General features: G+C 37.6%; 1 protein-coding gene across 2 annotated transcripts; it reads left to right on the top strand.

The window, feature by feature from the left end:
• The first annotated feature begins 446 nt into the window (after positions 1–446).
• Positions 447–4388, top strand: ccl25b (chemokine (C-C motif) ligand 25b). 2 transcript variants are annotated; one of them, XM_086088968.1, is made up of 5 exons: positions 447–593; positions 791–878; positions 2656–2773; positions 2923–3043; positions 3181–4388. In XM_086088968.1, exons 2-4 carry the CDS (start codon positions 815–817, stop codon positions 3035–3037), a joined length of 297 nt encoding a protein of 98 aa, XP_085945094.1. In that variant the 5' UTR covers positions 447–593; positions 791–814; the 3' UTR covers positions 3038–3043; positions 3181–4388. The 2 variants fall into 2 exon arrangements, with proteins under 2 accessions (XP_085945094.1, XP_085945093.1); XM_086088967.1 differs by having other exon boundaries at positions 448–593; positions 2923–3037; positions 3177–4388.
• The last annotated feature ends 6987 nt before the right edge of the window (positions 4389–11375 follow it).

Below are 11375 nucleotides of genomic sequence, written 5' to 3' on the forward strand. Positions count from 1 at the left end.
GACTAGTTGGGACACCGCAGTCACCAAATATGCACATACACTGGCTACAGTATTATTTAAAATGGCCATTTATAAACCCCCATCTTACATACGTTTGGTTAAACAACACACATATTAAATTTATGACTCCAACCACGTCAGCAATTCTTGTGAACATCTGGATTCAATCAATTCTTTGCAGGGGACGAGGTGACCACCAGTTCAGGATTCTTCTCTTCTTCCACATAATGCATGTCAAACTTGCATTAAATACCAACTTGCAACACTTGAAGCTTGACCAGAAGCCAATGACGGCGGTCATACTTTGTTACCTAAGGGAGGAAAAACCCTTGCGCTGCAAAGCCATAACTATTGTGCAACATGTTAAACTACGCATTTGCAAAAGTGGGTGATGCTTGTTAAGAGGAGGAGTGGCGAAGGAGTGTGTTTGTGTGTGTGTGTGTGTCCACTAGGCTGCAGGGTAAAGTGGTAGGGGGGGAGGGGGGGGGGGTTAATTCATACGTGCACAATAAGAGTATAAATCCCCAACACCGCACTGCAGTTGTCTAGCAGAGAGTTGTGCGGCAGGCTACCTTGTGAATGACAATCAGCAGGTACGTTCCACAAATTTGGCAGTTGATGCAATTGGATTGGCATGTAACAGCTGCAAACCTGAAAATAAATGAACATTTTTATTATTAGCCTATTTTTGTACTCTGTACTAGAGAAGCAGGATTGTTATTGTCTCTTTTCTTTTTCTTTTTTTTTCTTCCATCTCCTTAATCCAACTTTGTCTTGTATTCATGCACAGCCAAGCAGAACAGAAACAGCAGACATGAAATTCCAAGCTCTTTTGTTCCTGATGCTGCTCATCTGCACCACAATGTGTGTGGCACAAGGTTAGTGCGAGCGCGAGCGCGTGCCATGCTCAAGCGTGTGCTTGGCGTTCAAAGACACACACACACACACACACACACACACACACACACACACACACACACACACACACACACACACACACAAAAAGAAGCTTGATTGGCTGGCAGATGCAGCTTGGGTACATTCATCAGCACGATTAAACATTTTGTTCGTCACCACAGGGTCACTTGTTGGTGCTAACGTCAGTTGACATGTGCATTTATTTATGAGTAGTTTTGTTTTAATTGAGGCTTGTCTGTTTTTTGTAATGCACATTCTTTGGTTCACTTGGTTGGGAAATGACCTCAGGCTTTATTGTGGGATTACTGTGCTCATTAGGAGCAAAGCACTTTGTTACAGGAATGACTTTATGTGTGATGAAACCTTGATGAAGGGGAGCATATATTTGTTAATTGCTCTTTTTAAAAAAATAAAACAGACAAAAAGGCACAACAACAAAAACGCACACATTTGTATTTATTTATTTTGTGAAATGTGCTCTCGGTAAATAAATGCATTTTTCTCTTAGAATAATCTCGAGTTCCAGCATTTTAGAAAAGAGCTTGACAAATTTTGATGCGTCATCATCGCAGAAAGTTATGTCCTACTTTCTCGTTCAAGTGTGTCCAAATGTTTGACTGGCACTGTGCAGGCATGTCATTTCAAATTTGATTTGATATTTTCAATTTCATATTTGATCATATTTATTTTAATTGGGGAATTTTCATTTTTAAATAACTTTCAAACATGTCGCATTTACACACACACACACACACAAAAAAAAACAAAAAACAAGCATGCGTATGCAAATTATATTGTTCTTAATTTTTCTTTAAATAGTACTAGTAGTTAGTACAGGGGTGTCAAAGTCATTTAAATTCAGGGGCCACTTTCACCCACATTTTATCCCAAGTGGGCCAGACGAGTATGTCGATGGCCTAATAAGCTATAAATAACAAGAAGTCAAAATATTCCCTTTTTTTCTGTGGAAATCTGAAATTCCCATTTATTATTATCTTATTGCTAAGCAATTTTAAATGTATTCACAAAAATGTGCCTTTTTGTTGTTGTTGTTGCTTTAAATCCTAAGTAGCAGCCAAATTTCAGAATGTCATTTAAGTGGTTGTCAGTGCGCCTCCCAGTGGACAAAATGAGCAACAACAGGTAATTTTAGTGGGAAAAACTGCAGTTTTTTTCCCGCAGTACTGGCCTGATTGGATCCCCTGAAGGGCCGGTTCTGGCCTGCCGACCCTATGTTTGACACCCCTGGTCTAGCATGTCCGCCTTGCAGGTTAAGAGGTTCTGGGTTCGAATCTCGGCTCAGGCTCTCCTGTGTGGCCTGGAAGTTAATTAAACATTCAAATATGTCCAGATACTTTGTTGTTGTTTCTTTGTTGAGTTTTTTAATGTTATTTGTTTTTACAATTAATGTACTTATAACTAATAAATACAAATGTTGATTGTAAATGTGAATTTAGCAAGTATGTTGTTTTAAGATGAAGTCAGACGTTAACAGGATCCTTCATGGCAAATAAAGATTGCAAAATTGTCTGATAATCACAGATATATGAATCATATCACAATACAGTATCAAAAAAAACCTTATCTTCACGCCATCTTCCTCCAACCACACGCTGCCTATTCATCACTTCAAAATGTAACTCGCCTGACGAGTGCCGCTTGCTAAAAGCCGCTTTCCCTCAAACGAGGCTGATTATCGTCCCATGTGACCATGTGACCTCGGCCTTCCCTGCGCAGGTTCTCACGGTAACTGCTGCCTCGGCCACGCGCCCAGCATGAGGAAGAAGGGAAAGAAAAACGTGGTGAGCTTCAGGATGCAGGAAACAGATGGCGATTGCAACATCAGAGCTGTCGTGTGAGTCCGTAAGCTCATTGTTTTCATTTTCAGCCACACAATTGCAACTCATAATGATCTGGCAGCAATAAATGGAAAAACAAATGACCTTCTTGATGAAGAATGATTCAAAGGTTGGAAGATGCTGATGTGCGTGCGTGTGTGTGCAGGTTTACCATTAGGAAGAAGTCCGGACGGAAGATCACCGTCTGCACCGACCCGGACCAACTTTGGGTCCAGGAGTTGAAGGAGGTTGTGAGGTCGAGAATGACGCAGCAGAATTAGGTACAAGTCCAGCAAATGACTGTGGTGCCTTGAGATACAAGTTGACAACATTCGTAATGTGAAACCTTGTATCTCAAATTTTCTGTACGTGAAATATAACGGGACTTTCATAAAAATTCAACTTGTGTTTGGTCTAAAGGAAGAAAAAAACAAGAGATGAGCGGGACTCAAGAGGCTTGGAAGATCTTCATCATAAAGCACATGGATCACATTAGGCGCTTGCAAAGTTGCCATTTTATGTCGCTGACAAAGAATGTAATTCACACTTAGAACATGCCAGGTCTTGTATTTTAGGCACACGGCGACAACTTTAAATGACTTGCTATCTTTTTATGTCAAAAAAAGCCTGCAAGCAATGAGCCACTTTGGGGCAGCTTTGAATTGTGGACGGACACTTGGAGCCAAAATGATTCATAGACTCGACACAATTGGGAGTGCAAGTGCATTTTTATCTGCTGAATGCACTTTTAGCTGGAAATGACGCAAGAAATTGGCAAAATACTGTGAGACATTGTTGAGAAATGCAGTTACCGGTAAATGATTTGTGTCCAAAAGGATTAATAATCTTTTTTGTTTGTTTGTTTGTTAGTTTTTTAATAATAAATGTGCATCCAATGTTGTAAGTGTTTAGGTTCGTATGAACTTGCTGATGCTAGAAGTTACCACAAATATTCTATACTCAAATTTGTCCTCCTAAATGATCAAAATGCATAAAGCAACATTGAAAAAATGCTTCCTAAAGTCTTCTGACATTTTGTCTTTGAAAAAAGAAAGACTTAAATTATTTGCAAATATATACGTTCTAAAAATATATATAACTTTTCTTAAAAAACAACTTTTTACTGAAAAGTTAAATAAAAATTCAATTATCTTAAAAAAGTGTTTTTTTCTTAAAAGAATACAACTTTTTTAAATTTAATTCTCGTGAGATCATGACGAAATAAAAAATTATTTTCATTGTATTTCTTTCGGGAAAAAGTTTTTAATATGTATTAATTTTCTCTATGCCCTTATTTTCTATGAAAAACAAACTTTTCATCTACAAAGAATTTGAAGGAAAGAAAGAAGGACTTTATTCTTGTCCCCTATAGTCATTAGTAGAATTTACCAACACCAACTCACAAATTGGTCAGTGTATGAATCATTTTGTGCTTTACATTATGTACACGATGAGTGTCTAATGCATTTAGTGTGTATGTGAGAAATATAGCAATGGACCACTTTGTAGATAGCAGTGTTTTTGCAAATCAATTTTTGTATTTTTATAATAGCACTCCAATTGTACTTGGTAATAACCCTCATTAAATGAGAACAATTGAATAAAAAAAACATTTTTCATTCAACCACACAAGCAGCTGGTCTCCATTATGTTTCAGTTCATTTGTGTGAAACCCAGCACCACCACTTCTTAAGGTTTTGTTTTTATTTCCCACCAAAAAGAGAGCACGTTTGTCAATGATGATTCAATTTGCTATCAAGTGGACGCGGTTCGGCCCCCCACCCCAAGGCCTGCTGGGTCACGTTGAGCTTCGCGTTCTCCGGATTGTTGGCAAGACTTGCGTAAACAGTACAAGCATCCAAAAAAACACGTCCTTGAACATTCATCCAAACAACCTCCAGTGGTCTACCCAAGCTGTTTTTCATTCGAAGCAAGGGCGTCAGAGGATTGACCCCAAGGTTAAAGACAGGTGCAGGTAATATTTCATAACTATGCCGCTAATGGGATGTGACAACGTGTCCTGACAAGAAACAGTTTGCTGTTAGCTCTTTCCCCATTATCTGGCTAAAGATGGATTGCGAAACAACAAAAAGCATGCCAGGGATGTCAAGACCCATAAGGGCTAAAGGACTATTAACTCCCTTGTCTCCGCTCTGTCTGCCCCAAAACAAACAAAGCAAAAAGACAAAGATGTGAGCCAGTGGCTGTACTGTTCACACTGCCAAGCAAGCATAATAGCCAAACGATACTAGCCAAAAATATTAGGTACCCCTAAAGAAATAAAAATCGAATGAGATCTAACACAAGAGTATGGCAGATTATCCACCTTTGGAATAACAATGCCCTTTCATTTACAAACAATTGAGCATTAATCAGAAAGAAAGTGAATGGACCTCGGGCAACTGAGATGATTCAGCAGTGACAGAATTAGTCACATTTGTCCTCGAAATTTAATTATTGATTGTACATTCCAAAAAACACACCTTCAAACCGATAACGCTTTGTGTTATAACACTCTATTATACAATTATAATTTACGCTATGCTAGGTTAACGTCAGCTTGTTTGCAGTGCTAATGCTAGCTTAGCATTGCTAGTCTTTTGTTTGTTTCTTTTTATATTGCGTTAAATATGCGTTTTTAGTGACTATCATGACAATGCATTTTCATGCCTTTATGAATTGTTTTTTATTTTAGTATGAGGCAACTGGCGGACCACAGTGACCTAACAAGACAATAAAATGACACCACGTAGTAAGCAAGCATTAGCAGTAAGGAGGGGTTTGATCACTGAGGTGTCTGCGAATGATTGTTAAAATGTTATATTGAATCGCAAAATGAACAGGGAGCCAATGAACAAAAAGGCATGGCCTGGTATGATATGACTCACAAGGTGTCATCTGGTTATGTGGTATGAGATCAAATAAAATACCTCTTAATTGGCTGGCGGCACCTCTAATTGGAAATACGCAGAGCGCAAAAAGGAGGGGCCCTAAGATTGACCCTTGAGGAACACCACAGCAAAGGAATATTGATCAACCTGTGGGGGACAAGATTCGGACAAAAGATGTTGTTTGGTAGATAGGATGCTAACCCATTCCTGTCCTGTCCCGACCAGCATCAGAAGCCACCAGAATGTCTGAGACGCTGAGATGACCTGTTTCTGAGGAATGCAAAAAGACTGAAACAAACAATACATCTGTTCGAAATGGTGACTAGTTTGCAACATCCACCCATCCAACAATCCCTTTTCTAAACTGCTTATCCTCTTCTAGGTCGCAGATTAGCTGCAAATGGAGCTAGTTGGAACACGACCACAAATGCGGAACAAAGGATTTGATCATTAAGAGACAAAAAAATGGACAAACAGTGCTGAGGATGTTTTTCAACCGAGTTGTTGGCAGGCATGGATTGAATGTGATCTTCATTGTACGCATAGGATCTGCTAATTCTCAAAAGGGGAAATTGGAGAGTAATAGTAAGCTGCTGTTCGGTAAGATCAGGAAAGGAGACAATAGAAAATGACTGTGATCCTTATCAGAGGATGCTCGTCGTTGCAATTTATTTATACAGTTGTGCCCTGAGGTTTCATTTCTACATTTGGTTGTTCCTTCTACTTCTGGGTAATTATTTCATTGAACGAATTCCATTTCGTTTTCTCAAAACCCGACTATTTGGAGGCAAACCCCAACCCACGAATGGTATCATCCTTTTGGAATACAAAATGACAGTCGTGAAATTTGCAGGGATTTGAATTTCGCCCCCACTTAAGTGGGTGTGACCGTCAGTGGCAACTTTAACTTTAATTGCATCATATACAGTAATACAACTGCAGCAATAATAAACATTGCTAAATGAACACATGAATAGAGTCTCTTATCGTAATAAGTCCATTATGTGAGGAAACAGAAACCAAGAGTGGCCTCATATGCCTTCCAGCTGCGGGTTAGTCAGTGAAAGTTTCCACGATACGGTTCCTTTGAAACGAGCGCACTTGGATTGGTAAAACTGGACGCCGGACAATGTATTCAGAGCTGATTATGTCACAGTCAGTGAGTCAGACCTTTTTAGATCTTGCTGCAATCGGGTTCTATTCATTCACACTTAGCTATTATCTCCCTTGAAAGATATTTGGCTCATGTCGGACAAACAAAAGTAGTTTCAAGACGTCCCAATCCAAACACGCTCGCATCAACTAGTGTGCCAGGATGACATGGACGAAGCAGTTGATTGCGTGTTCTTGCTTAGTTTGAGAGGAAATTGTCCATAAAAGGTAATAGCACTTATGCAAACACCGCGGTTATTCAGAAGTGAAAGGGTTCTTGGTCAACCACAAATATGACTAGACTAAACTTTCGGTTTCAGCATCACACATCATAAGAAAAGAAAGGCGCTAATATTCACAGTTTTTTGCTTAGGCTTTATAATAACAAAGTAAGTCTCCCTTTTCCGAATGCAAGAGGGGGATTTTGAACCAACAAAAAAAAAAAAAGGACAACGTTCCAGTGTAGAAGTATAGCCTGTCCTCGACTATCAAAATTGGAAAAAGACATGCTTGCTGACTCCCATTTAACGTGAGTTTGAATGTGGTTGGTTAATTCAGATATGTTCTGTATGTTAAACAGGCGGTCTAATAAATGTGTTGAGCACAATATTTATTGTTCCTATTAAATAATGTTGTTCAAATATTTAAAAGGTAAGGTATTACATCCACCTGTTACTGTTTCTTGGGGGGGGGGGGGAGGGGGGCAAAGGTGTTTCATTGCGGTGAGGCATTCAAAACTTTTACTCACATTTGATCTGTTTTGAACATTTTTACAAAAAAATTTTTAATACATAAAATAAGCATTACAATGTAATTGCTTTATAAATACGAATTACATACGCTAATATGTGTTTTATAGTGTATTCTAGTATTTAATACGTGACATTTATTTACAAATTTTTTTTATTATATAACAATTTAAAAAATAATAAGTTTTCCCTAAGGGGAGACATTTATTTGAGGTGAAGCATTTATTATAGAGGATGTTTATGTGCACTGACACATTTTTAATTGATCATAGAATTAAATGCATCTTTTATAAATACCTTACTACAAATACATACAAAAAACAACTTACATTAGTACAAATGTTGAATTTTAAGTCGAAAAATGAAGGCATTTATTTGATGTTAGGCGTTTATTATAGATGATGCCTTGTTTGTACAAAACACAATTTTTTTGTGTAGAATTCAATGCATCCAAAATTCATCACCTCAAATAAATGAAGAAAAAAATATTATTTACATGAACACAAATGAATACTCTTCTCTAACTGAAAAATGTAGACCTTTATTTGATGTTAGGCATTTAGTATAGATGATGCCTTGTTTGTACCAAACAAATGTTAAGTATCAAATTAAATGCATCCTCGTTTTTAAATTCCTCACCCCAAATAAACGGAAAAAATATATATTTTCATTAACACAAATGAATAGACTGATTTTCCTGAATTGAAAAATGTAGACATTTATTTGATGTTAGGTGTTTACTAATTTAAATTAATTTTAATAAAAAATTTGGACTCACTTTCTCATTCAATAACTGGAGAAAGTTAATTTACACTTTTGACTGATGTTGCGTAGGCTGTACTTTTTCTATATAATATTTGGGAAAATTGGCCAATTTGGATTTCCAGGAAACAACATTTCAACAGTCCTCATTGACCCTTTGAACATCTCAAAGTAAATAATTGACGATAGCACAGCGCAGACAGAAGCAGGTCATTGATTATGTTTGTGTGTCATGAACATCCATTTGAGAGTGACAAATTGTGTTACCACAAGAGGAAACGATAACAAGGATTTTCACCACATGAGTATTGAGCAAGATCCGTACAGTGTGTGAACAAGTCGGGACTTCTGCCCACACACGGTGCACACATTCCTCTGAGAACACGGGTGACTCGGGGGAATTACAACCCCCCCCAAAAAAACCTACAAAAAAGCTTATCATCATCATCATCATCATCATCATCATCATCATCATCATTGTGATTATTGCTGATCAGACACTGGCAGGCCTGGCAAGGCATTGCGAGGTGACGGCAAAAGGCTGTCAAAGAGAGCAGGCGTTGAAAGATTACCATGAAATAATTTGGACACGCTAAGAGTCCGAAGAATTCAAACCTGAAGGTTTCGCAACTTGAATTTCCCACAGGAAATGTTTCTTGAAACGGCCGCTTTTACACAGACATAACATAACACGGTTTATTGTATATGGCGCTCTTGTGTTGCAATTTGTTGTCTTTATTGCACAATTAGGTTTTACTACTTGAAGATTGAACATTTTTATTATAATTACGCATTCATTGTTTATTTGTTTTACTGACTGCATACATTGTTGGAAATCGGCAAATCACTGACTATTTCGGGAGGAAGGATAACAACAACAAAAAACAATTTTCATACATTTTCATAAATTGATTTATTTAGGTCATTAAAAGATTATTGCAAAAGATGAGCGTACTGCATTAAGAAACAATTGATACAGACGTTTAAGGGTGAACTCACACTTGGCCATTCGGGCAGAGTTTCGAATGGATTATTTCTAATAATAGCTCTGTTTATTTCTATTTTGCACAATACGGTTATCTGCGTAATTATATGACATGTACACTTAATTGTAATAATATTGCCATTGACTATTTTTGACTCTCATTTCTTGTCATTTATTTTCTATTGTGTTATAGGAGGTGCAGACGTAACCATTTAATAACTCAGACTTTTTTATATGTGGCTTATTTTGAGTCCTGTCAGACTACTTTCTTGCTTCTTGCGTCGAGTTGTCATGTTTACTCTAATATCATTACAGCAATTGTATCATTATATCATATCATATCATGTTTAATTGCATTGTATATCAACCTTGAGCTAACCTCTTTAAGTGTACCTGCTATTGTGGGCGTGAACACAGACAAAATCATTTGCCGCCAACCAAAATAATTCTCTTGAAATGTGGCGCACACACAATTTGCATGGAGACATCTTTGTGCTGCGTGAGACGCAGCATTACATCACATAACGGGAACATTTTCACTTCTCGTACCCTCATTAAATACCGAATGATTTGCAGGTGAGAACTGCTGGCGACCTAAATATGTTGGCAGCCCAGGTTGTTCATGTGCTCCCCATAGCCGCGTGCCAGCCAATGGGATGATTTCAAACTATAATAATGATAATAATAACAATAAACAAAAAAAATCAATGAATTCAATGAATTATTTCTAAAACAATTTAGAGGGTTACTACTTGCGGCAGTTTTTAGACATGGTCTGAGCAGGCATAACTAGAGCCCTACAGGTCAAGTAGGCTCAATCATGTTTCAAATGGGCCGAGTGTGAGTACAACCTATAACAACATACGCACATCATGTTGTGCATTCAATGAAGGCATTTTAGGGTTCATATTTGACCAGCCATAACATATACACAATGTTGTCTAACTTATACTGCTGTTTTGATTGACACTGAGGTCATATTAACTCATTCACTCCCAGCCATTTTCACTGAAGCAACCCCCTTTGCTCTTGGCTGTTTTACGGGATTTTGACCGATTTTGCAAGGCCCACAGAATATTCTATAGTATTCTATTACTATAAAAATATGAAACCTACCAAAAGAAAGATTAAAGTCTCTTCTTTTCATCAATATTTCTATCTATTTCCGTTTTGCAGCAATTAGCATTAGAATATAGCTAAGTTTAATCATTATTCACAAATCTATTTAGAATTCTGAGTAATTGAGGGTTATTTCCAACATGGTCCTGGTTCATTTCATATGCTCTGCTGCTACCTGCTGGCTGTTTGTGTAATGACTACAATTTTTTCAACTGTTCTTTGCAGTTGAGCGGCTGCATCAAAGCCTTCTGTATGCTCTAGCATAACCAAAAAAACAACAACATAAAAACGTATAAATATGTCTTTGGGACACTTAAAAGATTTAAAATAGAACGTATTTATATGTTTTGGGGAGCAAATGAGTTAATAGGGAACACAATATATTGTATTTCCTCAAATAGTTGCCTCTGCTCTCATAAATGCCTGGCATCCATTAATTGTCAGGTGCAAATAAATGCCTCCTTTATTTGCCTGAGGAAAATTAGAGGCATTCATTTAACAATATCTTTAAAGTAAAAATGCATAAATAAAAGTCATCTGTATAATATATATCAAACTTTTAAAAAGCACTGCAAACTACAACCAGAATAGTAAACATGGTGTTAAATATGAATTAAGCATGATAGAAAATGGATGGATATAAAACAATTAAATAAAATGAAAAAGGTTGTGCAAGTGGTCCGAGCGTTGTTGGATTATGTTGGTGGTCCCACTTTGACTCCACCATTTTTACTGACATGTTTTTCCCGTCTCAGCGTTCATTACTGTTGGAGCGAGCATGTTCCCAGACGCCCCACGCCTCCAGACCCCCCTTGCTGCGATTACCTATGGCCTCGGATTAGCAGTGCAGATTTATACTGTGCCTAAGGAGGATTGCAAGATACGGATAGCAGCGCGGTGATTGATGAATGCTTCGCATCAGTACACTAAATACTGAGTAATGCTGGCACAGCGAGTCAGA

This window comes from Leptonotus elevatus, chromosome 11, assembly GCF_054856555.1.
Source record: "Leptonotus elevatus isolate MCC_2025b chromosome 11, RoL_Lele_1.0, whole genome shotgun sequence".
Classification (NCBI taxonomy): domain Eukaryota; kingdom Metazoa; phylum Chordata; class Actinopteri; order Syngnathiformes; family Syngnathidae; genus Leptonotus; species Leptonotus elevatus.

What these genes read in the sequence shown, in the direction of transcription:
- ccl25b (XM_086088968.1), top strand. Translation starts at nt 815, where the DNA reads ATGAAATTCCAAGCTCTTTTGTTCCTGATGCTGCTCATCTGCACCACA. An exon ending in CACAATGTGTGTGGCACAAG is followed by an intron (nt 879 to 2,655) that starts GTTAGTGCGAGC and finishes TTCCCTGCGCAG; the next exon opens with GTTCTCACGGTAACTGCTGC. An exon ending in TGCAACATCAGAGCTGTCGT is followed by an intron (nt 2,774 to 2,922) that starts GTGAGTCCGTAA and finishes GTGTGTGTGCAG; the next exon opens with GTTTACCATTAGGAAGAAGT.